Source organism: Podarcis raffonei, chromosome 17 (genome assembly GCF_027172205.1).
Source record: "Podarcis raffonei isolate rPodRaf1 chromosome 17, rPodRaf1.pri, whole genome shotgun sequence".
In the NCBI taxonomy this organism is placed as follows: Eukaryota; Metazoa; Chordata; class Lepidosauria; order Squamata; family Lacertidae; genus Podarcis; species Podarcis raffonei.
Window position 1 is genome coordinate 7,776,969 of NC_070618.1, and position 24,710 is coordinate 7,801,678.

The window sequence follows — 24,710 nt, forward strand, 5'->3', positions numbered from 1 at the left end:
TTGTAGGACAGCAACATCTGGACTCCCAAATGTTAGCCACTCCTATACTCATTCTCTGATGGAATGCTTGTACCATAATGAATATGTGAAGAACTTTAAATAATTGAAATGTACTACATAAATGATAAAAAAATGTTGTTTGCTCATCTAATACCTTCAGATGTGCAGAATTCTAAAATGGTTCTGTGTTACAATACTTCTTTGGGTTTGATAAGCTTTCAGACTATGACAAATACTTTAAAAATAGAATCAGTCTTACTGCTATTTTTTACTGTCTCTGCTGTTTTTATACACTTTACTTTTTTTTATATGTTATTACTTGTTGCCTGCCTTGGGAAAGAAATAATGAATGACAATAATATTTATTTTTAAAATAAATAAATTAAGCAGTAGACATAATTGGTCAGATGAACAAAATTTTACTCCAATCTAGTCAACAGGTTTTCATTGTAAAACAACAAAGAAACTATTTTTACATAAAATCCATTTTCACATAACACTGTGATTGATCATCCCAGTATTAAGCATTTTGTGAACTCTTCAAGTTTCTATCCACCAGTGGAAAAAAAATGGTGCTAATGATATTTAAGGCTAAGCAGAATCTGACTTGCTTGGTCAAAAGTTGCAAGCAGCTTTATTATAATATTGAACATAGGTTTTGCTGCAGGTGCTAGCAAAACAGTCCATTGCTACACCACTTCTGTTTCACGTTTCCTGAAGCTGTCCATCATAGATCTAACAGGGTTTGGTTCATTCTCCAAGTCTTTCATAGTTTTGTTTTTCACACAGCAGCAGCAGTCAAGCAGCTCATATAAGAAAGCTAGCACCACCAAACATATTACAGTAAATATAAATATGACCAAAATGACAAAGCAGGCAGTGTTCCAGTTGTCATGGAAAGGATAAATCTTCTGCACTTGAAAACCAAGATATTGGTAGAGGGATGTAGTTTCATTCCAACGGCTATTGTTGAATGTTGCCATGTTGAGAGAGTCTTCCAACTTCCGTCTCTGCACCAGCTCTGTGTGTTGAAATATACAAACGGGAAAGTTGGTGATTTTCCTTTGTTGTTAAATTTTTATGCTTTTTCCCGTCACCAACACAATAGAACTGTTTCTTTCTATGTAAATAGTTTGAGAAAGGTTGTGTTGTTTAATTGGCTAATTGTTTGTTCATGTTTCTTGCTATAGTTTTATATAACAGTGTTGACCTGCAGGTACATTAATTCAGTTTTATTTCAAATAAAGCAAAGTTTTGGATTATAGTGCTTGCTTTATGTTTCTTACTGTATTGCAAGACTGCATCAGTCATGCGTAGGACTAGACATTTGACTGGACAGATACTGTCAAATAATGGTCATGTATTTTGAAATCAACTTTATTAGAACAAAAAACAGGTTTGACATTTTGCAAATTGTAAAAACAAGTTAACCTCTTCCCCCCCCACCAACCCAATTAACTTACAAAATGGTAATTGCTATCATTTTTAATGTTGGGTAAAGTTTGTGTAAATGTGAACCATTTACTGATCAGTTCTCTCAGTTTCATCCTGAAACATGGTCAGCCTACAGTTGTTTTTTTAAAGGTAAAGTAAAACAGAAAGATAAGCCAAGTAACAGCAACTATTGAAAAACAAAAAAAAGTTTTTAAAAGCACTTGTGCAGGCCATAAATTCAAGTTGAAGTAATGAGCAGTCCTAGGCAGTGACCGTTGCTACTATTGTAGTTGCCTGTGGATAAGCAGCAGTAGAAGCTTTCTCTGTGACTGCTATAGGGCTAGGGAGCAAGCAGACTTCACTCTTGATCTTGCTAATGAATGACACCATGATGAAATAAAAAGGTAAATTGCCAGCTGTACAATGGCTAGTTTATACATAATGCTAAACCATGGTTCATTTAGCCAAAGTGTGGTTTGTTTGAATGTCCAAACCTAAATCAGCAGAGTGACTATGGTTTGTTTTCTCGCAACAAAGTGTGATGTAAAACCATGGTTTATTGTTGGCTAACAAGTTGACTTACTAACTTTGCTTGGATGTTATGTCTGCATCCTTTCTTAGCCATAGTTTGTACGACCACCCCACTCACTAAGCCATGGGTTGGCAAACTAGGCCCGGGGGCCAGATCCGGCCCAATCGCCTTCTAAATCCAGCCCGTGGTCCAGAAATCAGCATGTTTTTACATGAGTAGAATGTGTGCTTTTATTTTAAATGCATCTCTGGGTTATTTGTGGGGGGGCATAGGAATTCATTATTTTTTTCAAAATACAGTCCAGCCCCCCACAAGGTCTGACGGACAGTGGACCGGCCCCCTGCTGAAAATGTTTGCTGACCCCTGTAAGCTATAGAGGCATGAGACAAGAACAGTTGGAAAACAAACCAAACATTGGAGAAACAAACCATGATTGCCCACCTATGAGACAGTTTGTGGTTTGTTGGACATACAGTGGCTTAAACAAATCATGAGTTAGCATTACATGCTAACACAGTCAATGACAATCTTGACTTCATGGAATATTTGGCCATATTTGACTGTTTGGCTGACTGGCATGCCAACCTTAGTCATTTTGTTTTGAATTAAGTTCTAGTGTTTAGAATATAATTCTTTCTTCATAATTCACATCACAGTGTACTTCTATGCAGAAGTAAGTCCCACTAAGTTCAATGGGGCTCCATCCCAAGTAAATTAGCATAGGTTTGCAGCTTTAGAGAACTTTTTAAAGGTCACCAAGATTTGTGTCTAGATTAATGTCTACCCATACAATGGAAATGCCCTTTACTCCCCTCTGCTCCCCGCATATCCTTCCAAATCTGCACCAATAGTATCTCAGACCTTTGGAGCAGATTTGGGGCTGTATTGTATACAAGAAGTCCATTCTGCTTGCATTTAGGCATTGTTGATTTTAGCCCTGATTCCCAGGTTCAGAACAAACCAAGGTGTTAAATCAATTTCTTACCATGGCTTGTTCAAAGACTCCAAAACAACAGTTTCTTGGTTTAGAACTATGGTCACTGAGAGACTTCTGGGTTTAATTACTGTACACTGCACAGAGGAAAAGGAAGGAGCAGCATGTGCAGGGGAAAGGCTAGCACATATTTCAGCCAAATAAGTTAAGATCTGATCATTTGAACAAGGCCTGTATGTCTTCTGGGTCATAGTAATGCAAGTAGTACAGATTAATGTTGGACACTTCGTATACCATATTTTTCGCCCTATAGGACGCACTTTCCCCCCTCCAAAAATGAAGAGAAGATGTGTGTGCGTCCTATGGAGCGAATGCAGGCTTTCGCTGAAGCCTAGAGAGCGAGAGGCGTCGGTGCGCACCGACACCTCTCACTCTCCAGGCTCCAGGAAGCTATCTGCAAGCCTTGCACACCCGGGGGGAGTTCCCCCGGGCGCGCAAGGCTTGCAGGCGGCAGCCTGCAGCGCGGAGCACGGGGCGCCCTCCGGAGGACGCCCCGTGCTTCGCGCAGGTGTCGGCAAGCCTTGCGCACCCGGGGGATCTCCCCCTGGGAGCGCAAGGCTTGCGGGCGGCAGCCTGCAGCGCGGAGCGCCCTCCGGAGGACGCCCCGTGCTTCACGCAGGTGTCCGCAAGCCTTGCGCGCCGGGGGGGACACCCTGAATCAGAGCGCCCCTCGCGCCGGGCTGACATCGGCCAGCCCCACAAGCTCGGGGGACAGTAGGGAGGCGCAGCGCCACCATCCCACTGTTCCCCGACCTGATTTTGGGGGGGGGGAATAAAGGGATTTTCCCCCCCCTTTATTTCCCCCCCAAAAAAGTAGGTGCGTCCTATGGGACGGAGCGTCCTATGGGACGCAAAATACGGTAATTCTCTGAAATGACAGCTTTTGGTACAAATAACTTGGGGATAAGAACTTGTTGAACTAACAATTTGAATTGGAATATAAGAAGGGGAGGTGTGGGGAGGTCAGGGAAATATGTTATAGAAAAATAAGGATTGTAAACTTTATGTGTTTTTAACTTTTTTTGTTTTTTGATTTTTTTAATGTATTAAAGTGGAAAATTTCAATAAATATCTTATATAAAAAAAAAGATTGTAATTTCCATGACAGTCATACTCTCGAGGTCAAAACAAATGCTAAAATCCTTTTCTAGCCCATGTTTTTACCTAAAGAGTAAAATGTAGGCTAGTGCTATTAATCACAGTTCTATTTTTAAATGAGTTTGATTAACACAATAAGGTCCAAATAACTTTGCATTGTGTGCTATTTGTTGGTACTCTCACATTTATAATGGTGCCTCTCTCTTTATTTGCTTAGATTGTTGAACTCTTTATGGTCTAATTGTAGGAGCTAATGAGATAAGAGTTAAACCAGTGGCTCTCAATGTGAAATACAACTTTTAAAAAATGAGATCTCAGTTTTCTCTTGAGATCTCTAGAGAAAGACAGTAATTGGCACAGGGAAAGTCTCCATCGCTGGGCCTTGGAAGACAGAATTCTGGATTGACTTGGTTGAGGAGAGGCTTCCCCAGTCAAATCGAGAGAGAGAGAGAAATCCTGTCTGCTTGTGGGAAGCAAGCTCCCGTTGGACTCCTCACCTGCAAGCATACACCACCACAACCCAATGAGAGAGCTCAAAATGGGGGTGGGGAATTGGATGGAGCTGCCAAACCCCCACTCACACCCCTTTGGCTGTGAGACATCCTCCACACACAACCCACAGCTACCATCGCCAAAAGAGAAGACCTAATAGAGGCCATTGGGGTCGCCATCTCAATATTAGGACGACTCCCAAAACTGTTCTAGCTCTGCTTTATTATCTGTGCCCACAACAGGCAGGGAATGCCATGGATCCCAAGCCTCTAGGCCCCTTTTGCTCAACATTGATCAGAAAAGTAATATTGAAATGTCTTGGCCAACATGGTCTCTTCAGCTGCATGACAGCCCCACTCCCCACTCACATGAAGCCTCAGTAGCAAATGCAAGAGAGCTTTGGACTACAGCTTTGAGCTCCACACCCAGAGCTTAAGGAGCTTGAGCATCTTGTTTGGGAGGGGCCTAATGTTCTCCATTCCTGTTGTAGAATGGGAGAGCACTGATATTGCTTTTGTGTCTTCGATGAAAGCAGTACTAGACTACAGTTCACCCACCAGTCTAGTCATCCATCTGCTGGATTTTTCTGCCTCACATGGCATCATTGAAGAGCAGGCAGTGTTAGAAACCTGGATAGAAAAGCTAGGAGCCAAATGGCTTCCTGGGACATGGGTTGTAGGCTCCAACACAGAACGTCTAGCTATCACTGAGGGGGTGGGATGGCAACACTTTTTATTTATTAATTTGATAAGCATGAACTAATACGCAAGTCACACAAGTGACACATTGTTAAGATCGCATTTTTAGCATAAACTGTTAATACATGCTTAGATTGGTGTTTAGAATAAAAATACTGGTACCATACTTCAGTTTTCAAAACATTCTACTCTTTATTGTTAAATTCCTTAACTTATTGTCTATCCTTATCATATACTTTGAGGCTTCAAAGCACATACATTTCAGTGATCCTTGAGTGTCAGCCAGGCACGAAAAACGGCACCCAGACTTTTGGAGGTGCTCACAAATAGAGAATCTTTAGGCACAAAATGCGCCTGGCACCCTGCTAATTTCGAACCCTGGCAGCTGGTAAAACTTGTCACAGAAAGATGGCTGGACTTGGCTATGGAGAGCTTCTGTCATTTCTTCCAAAGGCAGTTTTAGTGGAGACAAAAAGACAAAGCTACTTTGGTAACGCACTACATAGACATAGGCAAGAGTCTTAACTAGTGAGAACAGCTTTCCTTTCCAGCTCTCCACTGGTACATAGATTGCCCAGCTGTGTGTTGAAAATATGAACATGAAAAGCTACAAGTATTGGGATTTATTGAATTTCCTTGAAAGAATTGCCATGAGCTTAATTTGGTCAATTTAATTTTGAAGCAGGACCTACAATGTGCTCCAGATTATCAAGAGCAGGGGAGAAGAGGAAGCAAAACACCCACAATAAAAAGAGCATTTGGATTCCTATTGTACTTTGATCCTGTCAAATAACACAAGATACAGGAAAGAAAAGAAAACACCTAATTGCCCACGGTGCCTCTAGCAAGTGCTTGTGCCCAATGATGGTAGTAGAGTTCAGTGAAAGAAATTGGGCCATGTTTTGAAGGTTCCTGTTTAGCCACAACTGACACATAGCTACCTAGGATCCAACATTTTACTGCTGTAAATAGAGGCAACAGAGCTTGGGAAGTATATAAAATTATGAGCAAAGTGCATGGCCTAAATTATTAGAAAAGTCTGATGAGTCCATAGGTCATAAAGGTATTGTTGTCTACTGATTGCTTTTCTATGAAAGGAATCCTATATATCTATTTAGCCTAAATATCAACAACCTGACATATTTTTGGGGTGTGTGATTAATGTATGAGGCTGTGCTTCATTTTAGTTGAAAAAGCAGAGTTCAGTGGTTAAAAAAGCTGATTGTAATCAGACTAATGATTGCTACTGGTGGTATTATGTTGTTATAAATTTGTACAAAGATTTAAAAACAACACATTTAGGCGAAGGGTGAAATATAAACATAACTATTTAAGAGAGCTTCAGACATGGCTATCAAGGGAGTAACTGCCTTTTATTTTTAAATATTACTTGTGCCAGGAGGATTAGCCCTGATACAATGTGGTATAAAGACATGATGGTGCTTAGTAAATCAGTAAATGTATTACTGTCCAATACTGATTGTTTTAAGAATGGGCATTTGTATTTACATGCTGACAATTATGCTTTGGAAGGGTTCTTTCTTTTACTACCTTGAGATTAAAATTTTGAAACAAAATGTTTGGCTTTACAGTAAGGTAAATATATATATGTATGTATGCACTTGATTGTGTGCCCACACAATCAAATGACAGTTAAATATTTCATGATTATTTGTATGTACTTTCTGCTTGACTTATTTTTACTTAGCCATATGGAAAGCAGTAAAAGCACATGACTTGCAAAGTAGGTTCTCTAGGTCATGTTAAAGAAGTTCCGTAAGGAAACATACGACAACATGTTTTTAAGGACAGTCTCTGCAGTCTTATACCCACTTATCTGAGAGTAAGACCCATTGAAATCAGTGGGGCTTACATCTGAATAGACATGCATGGAATTGTAATGTTAAATGAACCAGTACAACATAAAACTTAACAGCTCATGTTTACTCTGAAGTCCCTCTGGTTTCAGTGGGGCTTACTCCCAAATTAGAGGATATAGGATTGCAGCCCAAAACAATAATCACTTCACATTTGAACTGGCAGAATCCCATTGAATATGTCAGTGATCCATCTCGGAAGAGGTACAATAGCTAAGTGCTAAGGGGTTAAGGCTAGTCTAAGATTCCAGCTTAGTGGCTTTGGTTAATAGCATTTTTTTGTGCAGTTTAGCGATAGTTTAAATTTGAAGGCAAAAGAATCTTACTAGCACAGCCTTATTTCATATTTATTAACAGTAGCTTTTACGAGGCAAAATTAGATTAATTAATAGGTCACACGTCGCCTCAAAGGGATTTTGATCACAGAATATTATCTGGGTGTGTTGGGCTCTCTCTGTAAGATGGATGGTCATCAATTCTTCATGAATGCACAGATGGTAAGATTCTCTATTAGCACAAGAGAAGCGTCTCTGCATTTAAGCAGCACATAATCCAGCTTTAGATGCAAGAGAAAGTAAACAGTTTGTATTTTTTTTAAAAAAAATTGTAGATAGGGGTCTTGCATGCTTTGATTTATTTTTTAAAATCTGTTTTGCCATCAGAGAATAATTGTACAACAGTTTAAAAAAGGTATAAACCTACCTCTTTTTAGAAAGGATGCTGGAACAGTGCTGATCTGCTGTTTAATACAGCCTCGGGTACAGCTAAAATGGAGCTCTGCTGCTATTGGCTGAAGCAGAATGCAGCTGACAACTTCCTTTATGCTCATTTGCATCAGACCCCTACTCGAGGAGGAAATCATTCATAAATCTGAAATGTAGAGGGTATCAGTCTAGATCTTCTTCCCCTGCCTTGCCATTCCCCCAGAAGCTCCTTTAACCATTAAATATATTTATAAATAATGTGGCCTTTTGTGCTTTTGCTTTGATCCGAGCAAGGCACTTATTGTGTTAATGCCTTCAGGTTTCTTTGCTCTTTTAATGACATACCAAGCTGGTGTGAACCATCCATAACTAGTCAGATCAATAGAAGAGAATTACTGACTGATCTAAATTTTCATATATTATATGTACACTCACACAGACACACCTTTTGTCTTTTCTGCTTTGTCAACCATTTATGGTAAAAGGCATTGAAATATTTGAAACTGCAGCAGTAGTTTGTGAATTGCATCCGTAATATTTACGTTTTTCTTTTGTTGTTTTCTGACCCGTTTCTATAGCTGAAGTAGACAGGGAAGACCAAGTGATAGTTATGAGAATTACAATATGTTTTGAATTCTTCAAAATGTGTCCAAATTTGTTATTCTGTCTTTCTTTAAAATATTATAGGCTGTTTTTCTAGCATCTTAAGGCAGCTAGCAAAATACCAGAAATGATTATTAACAACAAAAAAGAAATAAGCCAAAAACAGAATAACCTCTGGAAAATTAGAAATTTAGGTTTTCGTTTCCCACAAAATATATCTGAAAATAATGCCAATGTTCTGTTTCAGTGGATTCATATTACAATTTAGGAAAGAAAACTGAATTTGTTATCACTTTGACTGCTTGTATAAAAGTGATTAAAAAAACCATCATGCTAAGTAGTTTGGGGTGTACATTTTCCTTTACCTTTTCAGAAGGAAGTACTCCAAGGAAGAGAAACTATCAATTCCAGTTAAAACAATATTTCATTTTAATATAACTGACTATGAATATAAAGGACTCTGTGAATTGAAAACAGAGACATTGTTAACTATGAAAATCCTTTAATAAATCAATTTTTTTAATTAAAAAAAAATAGCAAAGCTAGGCCAATCTGAAATAAAGCAAAACAACAACAGCAGGTTAATGGCTTGGGAATGGGGTTACTAAATTTGCTTTCAACTATACAAATACGTTCAAGAACTCTGTACCATCAGATGTATGGTGAGGGGGCATGAGAAAATAGAATCTTCTTGGCTGTGGGAAGAGATTATGGAACCGTCTCCTTATGGAGGTATTCCTGACCCAATCACTGATTGCCTTTCCATAAGAACAGAAGACTGTTCAACTGTAGCATTCTTTTAATTAACTACTGCCTTAGTTATAGTCTGTTCACATTATTTTAATAATTTACTGATGGTTTTGCTTGTAGTTTTGTTTTTATTGTATTTTTCTATTATGAGATTCCTTGGGTACAGTTTGTAGAGAAAATCAGCCTGTGAATTGTTATACTGCATAATAACTGAGATAAATCTCAAATTTTCATTCATTGCCAGGAGTCTGATTTTTACCCTAAGTCAGTCTAAAATACATTTATCCAGTTCACTCAACCACTTTGTTTGATACAGTAATTGCAGAGACTTTCCACTGGGTCAGATGTGGTAAAATTATTTTTAGTTAATGGTCTTTTCTGGCACATGAATCCAGATAAGATTGCCACATGTTCAAAATTTCCCGGACACAGCTGGGATTTTGCCATCTGTAACAGTGCTCAGGCAGAAAACTCTTTTGAGTGTCCAGGAAAATCTGGACGTATGCCAACCCATGTCAGAAGTGTTGGTTTTTTTTGCAAATTTCCTTTAAAATAATTCCAAAAATAATTTTTTGTTTTATTTTACTTTTGTGTCCGGATTTTCACTTTTTGAAATATGGCAACTCTAGTTCAGCAAATGGGTTTGCTGTTGGAAACCCAGGCCCATTGACTTGTGGTACTAGAATGAATGTTAGTGGGAAGGATTTGAGAGAGCTGGCAACTTTTCAGAGCCTAAAGAATTCAGTGGCCTTTTCTTGCATGTGGGATCTAAAATATATGCTTATTTGGCTTGGTTAGTGCTACAGAAATTGGGAGGCAGTTTAATTTCTATTTACTGTCTGTAAGACATGGGACAATTAGGGAGATTTTATTTATTACTGTATGTCATCTCATATCCTGCTATTTCTGGGTCTGGTGGACCCTCAGCTGCCTTCTAGACAGATAAAAGGTAAAGGGACCCCTGACCATTAGGTCCAGTTGGGGCCGACTCTGGGGTTGCGGCGCTCATCTCGCTTTATTGGCCAAGGGAGCCGACGTACAGCTTCCGGGTCATGTGGCCAGCATGACTAATCTAGACAGATGGTTGTACCTAATAAAGTTGTTTGGTTAGTGTAAGATTTCTGCTTGCGCAACAGGACTTATTCTCTCGTCCTCCTGTCTCTCCCACCATCTGATCCAGGGGGTTGGGGAAATGAATTTCCCCTCCAAAAAGATGCAATGAACAATATATGAATCCAATCACATAAGGTAAAAAAGTAGCAGAAAAATACATTAAAAAGCAGTACAGTGGTACCTCGGGTTAAGTACTTAATTCGTTCCGGAGGTCCGTTCTTAAGCTGAAACTTTTCTTAACCTGAAGCACCACTTTAGCTAATGGGGCCTCCTGCTGCCGCCGTGCCGCCGGAGCACGATTTCTGCTCTCATTCTGAAGCAAAGTTCTTAACCCGAGGTACTATTTCTGGGTTAGTGGAGTCTGTAACCTGAAGCGTATGTAACCCGAGGTATCAATGTATCAGAATAAAAGCATCAGTATTCAAAAGCTATCCAGAATAGGTTTTCATTGCTTGTGGAGGCTATACATTGGAAGAGAATTCCTTAAGTGTGCTGTTGTGCTTGAAAAGGCCTGGTTTCTCATGCTCCTCTGCTTCATTTCTGAAGGCATGAGGACTCAGAAGAGGAATTGCCTGGGCAGGCACATGTGAGATAGGTAATGCTAATGAACACAATCAGATAGTACAGTTTCAGCTCTTGTGCTTTTAACTGTTATTAATTATCTTTCATGTGCTTCACCTAGAGACGGTTGTTTAGAAGGCTATCAATAAAATATGGTAATAATTATTTACTAGTTGGTTGAAGCATTTATTGTCTCCAGTCCCCTTCACATGCAGTCACCATGCCACTGAAGTTTCTGATAAATAACCATTTGGCCCTACCTGTGTTACTGCTTTACCTTACATGCTTTTTATCATTGTGGGATCACTCCATGGGAATATGTCTTCTGCAGAGCTTCATGTGCATGGAACCTCATTCATGCTGTGTGGAAGGCTTGAGGCTCATTGCTGGTAATCTGTAAATATCGTTAACACCAAGGCTGCCAAGTTTTGCAAAACTCCCAGTGTAACACAATTTGTAAAGAGATACTCCGCTTTTAAAATGTCACAAACAGTTTATTGATAAAGATTACTCCTATGATAATGAAATGTGCTTTGAAAATCTTTGTTTCTCCAAACATGTAATAAGTGCTGTTTCTGAAAACACTGTAACGCATATGAAAACTGCTAGGTATTGCTCGTAGCTTTTTCTTTGTGGTTATGGTAACAGAAGGGTATATTTAGCCTAAATGAGAACATGTTTTTCCTTTGCAGATCACAGCAATGGATCTTTTAACTTGAAAGCCCTTTCTGGTGGATCTGGCTACAAGTTTGGAGTCCTTGCAAAAATAGTAAATTATATGAAGGTATAATCATTTGTTTCCAATTATTTAGAACAATAAAGTGTGCACCTTCTAGTATAATTTCCTTAATCTCAGCAGCAATATTAAATGTATGTGATAAGGAAAATGGCTAGATGCAAAAAAATGGCATATATCTTGCAGGCATAACTCTGCTGCTTTTGGGGAGGATACTATTCTGTCTGCCAACTGAGGTCTATTGTTTCCTGCTTAATCCTTAAGAGTGGGAAATGGGAGTAGGGTATCAGCTAAGCTCTGCCTTGAAGGTTTCTGATTTAAGCACAAATATGACCATACCTAGCAGCACACAACAACCACAAGCTGATTGATTTCCTCTGACAGTTGGTATCCTGGAAACCTTGTTCCCTGTGCAGAAATGACTATAGAAGTTAAGAGGTGCAATTTTGTTTATAGGCCTCTCACAGACTATTTAAACCTTGGGTTAAAAGTGCTAGTTTTAATAGGGAATAAGTAGGCATAAGGGAAATGTGAGACACTGAAGTAAGGATTTAGTCTTTTCTTCATTTGCATAGCAGTACACAACATATCTGTGACTTACATATTTTAAAGTAACCACAGACATTAAAATATAAACTCTTGTGATTTCATTGTTTGCAGCAATGAGATAAAAAGTATAAAAAGTATTATTGTGGCTAGCACCTGGCTTGGAATAATGATTTTGCACAAGTTAATTTTCACTGTAGTTACAGTAAGGACATTATTCATCTGAATTAATATATATACCTTAGTTCATACAATAAAAAAATGGGTGAGAGGCTGTAGTCCAATGGCTTATTAGACCTGCTGGTCCAGTTGTAATTTTGTGGACAGAGTAAGATTACATTTATTTCCTTTGGATCTGCTGGTGAAAGTGAATAGAGCTATGTCAAACTCTGCAGTTCTGTTCTCATTTGGTAGAAGGTCTAACTACATTGTGCAGTATGATGTTATTACAACTTACATTGGTTGGAGCTTCTTTCCCCAATGTGCACTTTGATAAGAGTTAACCAAACTCAGTTTTGACAGCCCTGCCCATTGTTGCAAAGCAGGAGAGCTACTTGGTACAGGCTGGTTGGGGTAAGAGCCAAGCTGTATATCAATGTGCCCTTGATCTTGAGATTTCACCCACCTGTTTACCTAGAAGCTGGTTTCCTTTCCTATGAGCATAGGTACCATTTCAAATTTTAGAAGGGCTATCAATAAAGATCCAAAACCTAGCAGCTAAATTCCTGTAATAGCAATGCAGTGTTGCTGAAATGCTGTTGTAACACATTTGTGATACAACACTGGCCTATTTGTTGGTACACAGCATTCTGAGCATTTATATATCGATATTTTAAAAAAATTAGTGGATTTGATTGTAACACATGCAGAATAAGAATAAATACTGAGAGGTAAATTACTGGAGCTGAATCTGTGAATAGTGTCTCAGTTCTTTAACTAAAAGAAATTGCATTTCGTTGCTACCCAACTTCAGCACATAGTTTATGTACTCTTAATGTTTTACTTCAAAAAATTAATAGCAACTCAAAGTAGTTATGATTTCTTTCCCTAGACGCGGCACCAGCGTGGTGATACACACCCATTAACTCTGGAAGAAATATTGGATGAAACACAGCACCTAGATATTGGACTGAAGCAGAAACAATGGTTAATGAGTGAGGTAACGAAAGCAACTATTCAAACTTCTAAGATAAGGCCAGTTCAAATAAGCATTTTTATCAAATATTAACTCATATTGTTCAGTAATCGTATGGCTGTAAGAAGCTGTCATACAGAGCTTTAATGAGCTATCAAAAGAGACAAACTTACCAAGTTGTTAAATTACTCTTTGGTAAATATTGGTTCAAGTTATTGTGAATATATTTTCTGTAATGTTTAATATTACATTTTCCCTAAAAACTTGATGTCTAAATGCTATCTAATGTGAATGCATCACGTTAAAAAAGCTGTGGCACTCTTCAAAGCATGTACATTTGTTAGCATAAATTTCCATTTCATATTGTGTGTATGCTAATTGTGGAATAGTTTTAATGTTGAGTGCTTTATAGTAATAAAAGCTTAAAAGATCTGCATTTATTTATTTAAATGTGGATTCTCAAATGTTACAATTGCAGGCATATTTTACTTTCACATACTCTTATAATATTTCCCTTTGGCTCTACAAGATGCCATCACTTTTAAACAGTAATTAAATGTTTAGCAAAGTCTAAACATAATCTGCTCTTGACTAGACATGTGCTAGCAAAATCAAACTGCGGCTTGTTGCCATATAACACACCTCCACCCACCTACTCTGAAACACCTGCCTTTCCCTATTGGTTCCAACAGAGTATGCAAGCTGTTCATCTTCATGCTCTTCTTCCAGCAGGGACATTCTGAGTGAACCAGGGTCTTCAGGTCACCATCAGTACTATTCAGTAGCAACTTGACTTGGCCAGAGTGGGCCTTGCTTTGGGCAGGGAAAATAGCTGGTGCTTGGAGGGGAGCTCCCACAGTCGGGTAAGAGAGGTCAATGTCTCCTGGGACAGTCGCCAAGCACCTTCATCCCCAGGCTTATGAGCACTTCAACCATCCCTACCTGTGAGTGAGTTACCAAGATGCAGTTTTCTGAGAGACTCAACCATTTCAGCTTGACAAATGAAACAACGTGTGTGTGTCCCCCCCCCTCACGAGCTGTTCTGGGGGTTCTCCCAACCCCCCCAGGGCCAATTTCATTGGGGTAGTGGTGAGAGTGTTTTCCTAGTATATTTTAGAGTTTACAAGCAGACACAGTCCTACTCGCCTCAAATTCATATTGCACAACACCCATGCTGAGAAGCAGAGATACTACAGAATAACTTTCCTTCAAGAAGTCCTGGAAAGAGGCAAGGCCAGAGTGATGGCTCATTCAGAGACACACCAGGCAGCCTCCTGGGCAGGCACATAATTCTGCTTGATCTCTGCACTGACAGTGACTGAATATTCCAGTTGCTCGTGATGCCAAGACATCATGCAATTTACATAATCATTGGGTGGAAAGAGGCTGATCAGGTGAGTAATAGAGGCATGCAACATGAAGTTCCTACTTTGGGCCTTTAATTTATTGTGGCTCTTCAATATGCAGTTTTCTTGTGGTAGGCACTCCTGGTACATAATTTAGGAATTACTGTTTTAACAAAATGTATACAAAGCAAATACATGGCATCTTCTGTAAAAAGCTGAAAACATGTATTTATATTACAGGCCCTTGTCAACAATCCCAAAATAGATGTTATAGATGGAAAATATGCTTTCAAGCCTAAGTACAATTTGAAAGACAAAAAGGCCCTGCTTCGGCTCTTGGATAAACATGACCAGCGAGGGCTAGGAGGAATACTTCTAGAAGATATTGAAGAAGGACTGCCTAATGCACAGAAAGCCATAAAAGTAAGCAACACTCCCTAGTTTCATGTTAGGAATTTGTTTTTCTTATTCTGCAAAAGCAAACTTGTTAATTGCTTTTACTTTTCAATAATATGCTACAGTTCAGAACAACTTGTGTGCACTATCTGGGCAAGGATCTATTTTTTTCCTGAGAGATACTCAGAAGCTTCCTCGACAATCCCGCCCCCTGCAAGTTCTTTCAGCTCCCCTGAGTTCTTACAAACACTGCTTAAAGGAGAAGATGGAAGAAAGTAGTGTACACAGCACCATTTTTTATTTTTAAACGAACTGATACAAAACATCCACCCTTCTTTTTGAACTGCAGAGTTCAAAGAACAGTTTGGCAATTCAATGTGGACAGCTTCTGGTAGAATTTAAAATAAAAATCAGGGGTCAACCCTCTGAATCATAGCCATTGTTTTACTCATGCTAGCAAATCAGTATAAAAGGACCTTTGCAGTATTGATTCGGGGGCGGGGGGCGGGAGTTCAATGAGACTTACTCCCAGGTAAGTCTGTATAGGATTCCAACCTAAATATACCAGTTTTACAAATGAGGAACTGATGCTGACAGAGAGTGAGTTCCTTAGGGTCCTCATCAGTTCAACTTGTGGTTGAGAATGCTTTTGAATTCTGGACTTACTATTAAAGAACCATGTTGGTACTTTTAATGCTAAGCCAAAAGCTTAATGCATACTCTTTTATTCACAAAACTACATTAAGTAACTGAATCACAGCAAAAGATTTTGCTATTTGTTTAGATCACTGATTTAGACCATCTGCCATCTTAAAGACTCCGAACATCTTACAACACAACATCTAGAGGACTACCTAATAAATCACTTTTTCTGAAAATTCCATTAATATTAACACATTTAATTATTAATAAATTTCTATACCACCCTATCTCCAAAGATCACAGGGTGGTTCGCAGCATAAAAATACAACATGAGAACACAAAATACATAAAAAACAAACAAACCAATAACTGTCTCCCCCAACACATTTAAAAGGCCATAGATCCGCCAGAGGCCTGTTCATTGAGAAATATTTTTGCCTGGCTCCTGAAGATATGCAATGAAGGTGCCAAGTGAGCCTTCTTGGGGAGAGCATTCCACATATGAGGAGCCACTGCAGAAAAGGCCGGTTCTTGGGTTTCCACCCTCTGGACCTCTCATGGAGGGAGCACACCTTCAAACAGCTCTTACCGTAATGACAGGTGTTTTGAGAGCTGCCTGCAGTTATGTGTCTCATGTGATCATTGGTGCTAGATTTTTACCTAGCAGTGACATTCAGAGTGAACAGCTGGCTTCCAGCAGCTTTCCAGAATATATGTATATGTAGGCTGTGTTTATTAATATATATGATAGAGATGGGCTAACTCCCCCTCATAATTAATTGAATTAGTGACTAGAATTAGAGTGTTCTTCCTTTTGCTTCTACAACTATAAGTCAACAAACAATAAGACACACACATTAGAATTTAGGATTATTCACCTTTCCCTTGTTTATAAAAGTGAACACTGTGGGGATAAATAATTTGTATCTTTCAAAAATCTGTTGTTATGTGAGTTACAAGATGTTTTGCCCATTCACAAAATGCTTGCAAATTTTGTTAATTGTTTATGTCATAGGCAAAATTAATGCAAGGATCCATCTCATATTTATTCTAAATGAGTTCCAGTGTTGAGCATCCACGCGTATCTCTTAACAGATTCAGTTGTTGAGGATCTCAAAAGTACTGGAATTATCAATGCTTAAGTACACTTATGTTTCTGTGTTTACATTCGAGGCTTTAGGGGACCAGATCATCTTTGTTACACGTCCTGATAAGAAGAAAATTCTTTTCTACAATGATAAGAGCTGTCAGTTTACAGTGGATGAAGGTTGGTTTTCTAATTACAGCTATAAATATATGTATGTCTAGGGAAAGCATATTCTAGATATGGGTTTAGAATAGTTTATTACTGGGCTGTGAGACATTTGGTCAAGCGGATGTTGCTAGACTACAACTTTCATTATCACGGACAAGTGGCCGTGTTGTCTGGGGCTGATGAGAGCTGGAGTTCACCAAACCTGATACCACACTCATGGTGTCAAATGTTAAAATGTCACTCGCGTGTCTCACTTCATCTGATGTTGTACAACTTGAACCTGAATGCTAATACTTCTAATATTTAAATTCCAGAGCCTAAAATACTGAGCACACTCAACTTAGCAGTGTGCTGGATGTTGGAGACCCTTGAAAGCAGGTATCATGGTCTAGGGCAGGGTTTCCCAACCTTGGGTCTCCAGCTGTTTCTGGACTACAATTCCCATCATCACTGACCACTAATCCTGCTAGTTAGGGATGATGGGAGTTGTAGTCCAAAAACAGCTGGCGAGCCAAGGTTTGGAAACACTGCTCTAGGGCCTTTTAGGCTCCCTTGCATACAGCCACATAGTCCCCCTATCCTCTTATGAAAGGGAAACATGCAGGCAAAGATTCAGCTGGTACATGTAAACTTGTTACTTTATTCATAGGAAATAACGAATTGAGAGGAGGCAAGTATGAGCCATAACTTAAAAATTCTATCCCAGAAAAAAACAACCATAGTCAAGAGATTTGAGCAGCTTCTATGAGGAAAGATAAAGTGGTTGGGATTTTTTGTTCAGGCAATCTTATGGGAGGAATACGGGAACAGGATTGTGCAGCCAGTGTAGAATTAAACCCTGTCCTCCTGTCCATCAGCGGACATCACACCACCTGGTATGTGTGTGTGGATTGGGGGAAATGGCCTTGCAGGCCAAATTGGACCTCCTGGGAGAGGGGCAAGTTTTCAGATAACTGCTGGGAATACACAGATGATAAGACTGTTCCCTACATATAGGAGTGATTGGTAGGCTTTTCATAAAGCCTATTTCTCGCTTTCAAAATTTTATTTTAGAAGAGTATGAGAGAAAATAATTTTAGATATGGCTAAGCTATGAATAAAGTGGGATTGTTCTGTTTTCTGAATGCTTTAGAGAAAGCATAGAAGCCATCCGGCATATGTAGTAATGTACTGTTTTTATGTACTGTTTGATGATGATGTCATTTTTGTCCATTATGTGCTGCATTGTCATCACCATTATCATATTTTATTTATGAATTATCTAAATATAGTCGGTGTTGCACTTCTACCTGATGTTCAGTCTATTTAATCTCAATTCCTTTGCAATATGGGGTGTCAGTAATTTGAAACATGGTTGATTTTTAGGGCTTTATGTTTATTTTCAGATAACAAAATTGTAATTATTAGCTTAATGTTTAAATTTAATATCACATGATAGGATGAATGCATAGCTGTGTAAAATGTTTGTGAAAGGTTAGAGTCTTCATAATTTGATCTGTAGATGGCAGCATAATCTCACATTTGTAGTTTGCTTGCTCTGTTATGGAAATAATTGTGTATAAATTTTGTTTTGGAATCTGTCATGGTACATTAACAGTGTGTTTTTGTGACCTGTGATTTTATCATTTATCTGATTTTTTTAAAGCTTAAACTCTGCTAAAAAGATACTGTACTTAATTCTTTCTTTCAGATATGAATAGTCAGCAACGGCTATCATAGGATAACATATTACAGGATTTATTTTAGAACAGTGGTTCCCAATTAGCTCAGTACTGTGGACCCCCTGTTTTTCAAAAGCCAAGCCATGAACCCCCTACTTTTGAAAATATTTATATCTGTATAGTAGTTTTTGTTATGTGAGTGGTGTTGCGAACCCGCTGGGTGGGTTACACAGACCCCTTGGGGTTCATGGACCACCAATTGGGAACCACTGTTTTAGACCATTACAAAATATATATCAAGTTGGCATACTCAATTCTTAAATACTAGAGCTTCCTTGATATAATGCCACATGTGAATGATAACTTTGTAGTGAGCTATTCTCTCCTTATAGATAGGAGGGCGTATGGTTCTGGGAATCAGAAAATCAGGGCTGATGAGCATTTTCTGAACAGCTGGGACTTTTCTCTAGATCTGCATGCATCTTCCTGCCTTTTTTAGGGAATGCAGGGCTTTCTCACAATTCCTTTTTTATTATTTCTGTTATTATTAGGGTTTTCATGTTACTACAATAAAGCAGAACAATCCCTTATCCCTGCCCCCTCTACCCCCAGTTCTCCTCTGTTCCTCCCTCTGCTCTTGTGCTTTTCCAGTTACAGCATTTTCATTTCTGATGTTCAGTTGTTTGGTGTTCGGGTTTACATTTTCAGATAAGGATATGGGCCAATAAATGTCAGTGATGTTTGGGGTCCCAGATTAACAGTTGTTCAGTTAGAGAAGTTTCCATCCCTATGTTGTGCTCCCACTTCTTCAGGTTGTGAGTATTTTTCTGTGAAAGGTTCCAAAGCTGTGTTCCCAATTCTCTTGGAAACTAGTTTATGTAGTTTATAGAGCAGCATTTTCTCATAGGCAGCTAGCTGTAGGAGAGGAGGTCTTGTATTCAGTTTTCCATATTTGGTGTGATCAAGCCTTTTCAGTGTTGGAGGGTTATGCATTTTGCTGCCTGTGTGACTTAGTGGAACCATCTATTCTGTATTTTCAATAATCCCCAGGTATGTAGCCAAATAGGATGTTGGTACCTCCAATTATCAGGAATTTGTCCAGGACCAAATTAATTCCATTCCCAGAAGGTTTTGATTATTGGGTAGCTCCATAGTTGGTGGGTTAGGTGGGCTTCTTACTTCTCCAGCAGTCATCCATGGGTGTAATGCTCAAGCGTTTTAAGGCATGCCAGTGTCCAGTGGGCCTGGAGGAGTGTTTGTTGTTGTTGTTGGATTGATCTCAGTCCAATGTCATGGGTGAATAGTTTAATGCCACTGTACATAGGACTTTTTCCCACTGTGCAGGTGTTAGGTGGGCTTCTATTTCTTTGTTCTGCTTGTGTCTAATTGGGTTAAGATTGAGGCTCAATGCGTTACATATTAATGTGTATAAGCACTTAATTGAGTTTTCTCAAATGTGAAGGTATTCTGTTTGCAGAAGATATGGTTGCACTCAGTGCATCTGGGACAGATTTTGCTTGAATTCTCAGAATTGCTAGGCGGCTGCAGGAGGAAGGTTAGATTTTTGCAGAAGTGTCCCAAAGGTTTTTAATTCATTATTCCATGTTATGATCTGTGATCTGTCCTCTCCCAGATCAAGTTCATATGTTTTATGGAAGTGCTTCTTTTTTTTAAGGCAAAGTTATTCAAGTGTTTTCAACAGTGCTGTATTTCTGAGTTGTAAGAGTTCTCTCTTCTGGTAGGCTTGTTCCCTGTTTCTTTTTCAATGCCTGAAATACAGTACAGTGGTACCTTGGGTTACATACGCTTCAGGTTACAGACTACGCTAACCCAGAAATAGTACCTCGGGTTAAGAACTTTGCTTCAGAATGAGAACAGAAATCGTGCTCCGGCGGCGCGGCGGCAGCAGGAGGCCCAATTAGCTAAAGTGGTGCTTCAGGTTAAGAACAGTTTCAGGTTAAGAACGGACCTCCAGAACGAATTAAGTACTTAACCCGAGGTACCACTTTATTTCACTTCCTATATTACAAATGTCTCAGCAAACACAAGAATTGCATTTACTGTCTTAGCAGCTGTGAGACCTTATACAGTGCATTGTTGAATTTCATTTTTATTATGCCAGCTCATGAGGTCATCCATCTCATCCCACATAATGCCCATCTTTGTGTTTACAAAATCTCTGCAACTGTTTGGGTGTGCAAAACCTACCACACTCCTCTCAGCCCAAGATTGCTGATCAAAATAATATAAAACAAGTGAAGAACTGCAAAAACTTGAAAATGTATTCATTTCAAATACTTTCTCTTCTACCTTTTCCTTATTCAGTTTAAAATACTCTGTAAACTACTTGCACACTCCGTTCACATGTCTCGTGTTCCCCTCAGTTACACAAACACTCACATACTGATTGGCTGATTCACCAGGCAGAGCTGCTGAGCTTGTGGCTGCTCCCCTTAGCTACTAACTTGATCACTAAGGGGGAGTGTAGCCCCATCAAGTACAGGTTGTACAGCTGAACCAAGATCAACAGAAACCTTAAGCAACAGTACTCTGGGTCAGACACGTGTGCCCTCACCAGGGGCCGGACACGGAAGGCAAAGGAGCCTGGAGCCAGCCCTCACCACTGAAGTGACACCAGCCACCAGAGTGACACCGGTGCAGGGCTTGCTCGAGGAGGGCAGTGTCAGCAGCACCCCTCAATGCGCCCAGAGTAATTGCCCCGGAAGACCCTCTCCCCCTCCCCCCCGCTACACTGCTGAGTACTGCTGCCTTTTCTCGATTAAGCCTCAATTTGTTAATCTCCAACTAGTTCCATTACTTTCATATTAAATCCAAAGGAGGAAAAGTCAGAGGATTTCCTTGGTTAGCATCACATCAAAAACATGAATGCTTGGTATATATGGGAATACCTGAAATGGCTTCTGACTCGTGTTTTAGGGTTTTATTGATGGGTTGTGCACTGGGTCTGTTGACAGGCACTATCGAAGTTAATTACCATGGAATGAAGGGAAGTGGAATTGTACCAGTCACAGCCTTGATAAAGGCATTCCAGGAAAGCACTTAAAACGATATATGGAGGCAGGTTATCAGACCATTGCTGCTCTTTGAAGCTTTGGGCCTCTTCTTCATTTTCTGTGACCCATAGGTGAAGATAGCTTTTTGGTTAAAAAAACAACACTAATGAGACTTGGATAGAAGCATGATGTATCTTTTGATTTGTTAATCGTTTCCTTTATGCTCAAACTAGTTGTTATAGGAAACGTGTGTCTGCTGCCAACCCATCTCTCCCCAGCTGTACCTACGGAAGGAAAACACATGAGAACAATGCGTTCTGTCTCCACTCCACCTCATTGTGGGAGATGTGGAGGCACCAAATGCAATGACTTCACATCACTTATCTTTCACTTGAAGTTACTGGGATGTCAGTGGGAGGAGATGCTGGTGCAGCAGCTGTCTAGTTTTAAGGCCACGTACATTAAAGAAAAATGTATGGTACCAATCATTAGAATGTACTGAACTGATACTCACTAAGCATAAGTGCATATGCATTTCTTATAAGGAAAAAGAAATTCTGAAAAGGTTGGGAGACTTTTCTGAAAGCAGATGTTCTGAAGTGACCTTTTAACCAGCTTCCAGGAGTGTTCATCATTGACCTTTCAATTCACTACTGTAATTTAAAACCTTATGGTTTGTCTGCCTTGTCATTGACAGTCTGGCAAAGCAGTTTTTCACACTGCTTAAAACTCTGCAACTTTTGAATTGTGAATGCAATGAGAAACATTTCCTGTTTGTTTATCCAGTGCTGTGTCTAATTAAGTATTCTTATTTTGGCATTTTAGAATTTCAGAAACTGTGGAGGAGTGTTCCTGTGGATTCCATGGATGAAGAGAAGATAGAAGAGTATCTGAAACGCCAGGGAATTTCTTCCATGCAGGAGGCTGGACCAAAGAAAATAGTAAGAAAATTGCCACTTTTCCATGCTTCGCTCTAGTGTTGAGTCAGTTAAGGAGAACTTAATCTGGACAGAATTAATGCTTTGTTACCCTTAAAATAATCAGGTTACAGGACAACAATCAGTATTTGTCTTGCAACTAATAAATGAGGTAATTGTCTTCTGCTTCTTCTCCCCAGGCCTCTTTGTCCTTCTCCTACCATTAGGTATGCTTGCCTGAGATCTGGCAAATGGTTACAGCAATTTGATCCCTTTATGGACTCAGTAAAATCCATTCTTTTTGCATGGTGCCATGACATTAGGGTTAGGCTTGATTATAAGATTAGTGCTGGGAACTTTTAAAGGTTATTCCTTATTTCACTATACCTGGGTCAAAATGTAGCATTTCTTTCATCCATGTACAGTCCTCATTTTGTTCAAAATCATTTATTATGACTATGTTAACATGTACATACATGGAGGTTTAAAGGAGAAATAATGAAGGGAGTGTGTTCAAAAGCTCTGAGCAAAGCACACACTTGTACCACCCATCAGCACACCTTCATGCATCCCCTCCCCTTTGCACTTTCCTTTCAAATCATGGAGGTCTGAAGAAGTGCGGGGAATTTGAAGGTGTGGTCCCACCCGCCCACTAGCTGATGTATGACATCAGGGGTGGTGTGGGTGTGACTCCCCCAAAATGGCCTCCATGGCCAAATAGGGGGTAGCCTGGAGGGCCACGATTGGTCTGCAGTCCAGAAGTTCCTCATTCCTGCACTAAGTCATGGTTTAGTGTTGGTGTGTTTCTCAGGCAATCAAATTCATGGAGAATTGATATTTCAACTTCCATTAGCCGTGATAGGTAAAAATAAATTGTCATGTTCAGTGATACTGTGTTTCTGGTTATCAGGAGCCAGGGCATCCATCAGAGATAAGTATTACTGTCATGCCCTGTTTGTGAACTTCTTCTTGTTGTTTAGTCGTTTAGTCGTGTCCGACTCTTCGTGACCCCCTGGACCAGAGCACGCCAGGCACTCCTGTCTTCCATGGAGTTTTCTTGGCAGGGATACTAGAGTGGCTTGCCGGTTCCTGCTCCATGTGAGCTTCTTAGAGGTCCCCATCTGGCCACTGCTGGCAAGAGAGGATGCTGGGTTAGATAGGCCTTTGGTCTGATCCTGCAAGGCTGTTTGCAGAAAATGTTTTAACAGGATTATGATTATTCCTTCTTTTTCCTTTTAGGCTCCAATTCAAAGGAGAAAGAAGCCTGCTTCTCAGAAGAAACGGAGGTTCAAGACTCACAATGACCATTTGGCTGGAGTTTTGAAGGATTACTCTGATGTGGTTCCGGGCAAGTAGAGGACCTTCTGGAAGGAACAGTTGTGAGCTTTGATGCAGATGCTCAGTAGCTCTGAGGGACGAGTGTCCTGTGTATAATGTTAAGTGGTTCTACCCCCTCCCAGTCCTGCAGCAGCCAAGAAGAACCAGCTCTTGAGATAAAGGATGAACTGTTCATCTAGATTTATCTTATTGGCTAATATGAACTTGGATCAGAGCTGTTCACTGTCAATAGACCTCTGGTATTGGAGTTAAATATATTCAGCATGTAGTGCCAAGGTTCGTATTCACCATTTAAGTCTTCTTTGAATAATTTTTTGGGGGTTCTGTGGGTATTTTCTTTTATTCATCGGGGTTGACTTACAGATAAAATGGAGTGTTTGTTTTATCTCTCAAGGAAACATGTTTATAATAAAATACTAGAAAGACAAGGCATTTCTTTTGGGGTATATTTCCTTGCCTGTTAACTGAACTACAATAAAAGCTGATGCTTTCTATCTTGCGGAAATAAAAATGAGTGGGGGTGGAAGTGTTAGGATACAATTTAAAATGGTCCTCCATGTTCACAAAGCATTTTTTCCATGGGTCATTCTCCTTATTTATTATTTCACAAAGACCCTGGAAACCTCCATTAATTTTTAGTACAGAGTTTCAATTGGTCACCTGTGCCAGCAGCTCTACTCAGATTATGGAGGGTAAGCAGTTTACTGGGTTGAGTCATTTCTACAGTTCAGCCTGTGTTGGAAAGCTGCATCTCATATGCCAGGCAAAACCAATCCCCAAAATCATTTTGTCTAGCATGCTACATCCATGCTAATAATAGGTTTTTACGTATTTTTATTTGTTTCCTACATTTATATCTTACATTTCC

At 39.5% G+C, this 24,710-nt stretch overlaps 2 protein-coding genes across 5 annotated transcripts in view; one reads left to right on the forward strand and one right to left on the reverse strand.

The window, feature by feature from the left end:
* The window catches only part of GTF2E2 (general transcription factor IIE subunit 2), a 29,207-nt gene extending 4,937 nt beyond the window's left edge, over nucleotides 1-24,270 (forward strand). For all 4 annotated transcript variants that reach the window (XM_053370428.1, XM_053370427.1, XM_053370425.1 and 1 more), the window contains 6 exons: nucleotides 11,549-11,640; nucleotides 13,190-13,297; nucleotides 14,860-15,042; nucleotides 16,831-16,924; nucleotides 22,413-22,528; nucleotides 23,744-24,270. In XM_053370428.1, the coding sequence (XP_053226403.1) occupies nucleotides 11,549-11,640; nucleotides 13,190-13,297; nucleotides 14,860-15,042; nucleotides 16,831-16,924; nucleotides 22,413-22,528; nucleotides 23,744-23,860 (710 nt within the window). In that variant the 3' untranslated portion in view covers nucleotides 23,861-24,270. The remainder of the gene's footprint in view (nucleotides 1-11,548; nucleotides 11,641-13,189; nucleotides 13,298-14,859; nucleotides 15,043-16,830; nucleotides 16,925-22,412; nucleotides 22,529-23,743) is intronic.
* On the reverse strand, nucleotides 400-8,128 carry SMIM18 (small integral membrane protein 18). Its single transcript, XM_053370433.1, has 2 exons — nucleotides 7,828-8,128; nucleotides 400-1,021 (listed from the first exon to the last, which is right to left on the reverse strand). Exons 1-2 carry the CDS (start codon nucleotides 7,985-7,987, stop codon nucleotides 690-692), a joined length of 492 nt encoding a protein of 163 aa, XP_053226408.1. The 5' UTR covers nucleotides 7,988-8,128; the 3' UTR covers nucleotides 400-689.
* Nucleotides 24,271-24,710: the final 440 nt, after the last annotated feature.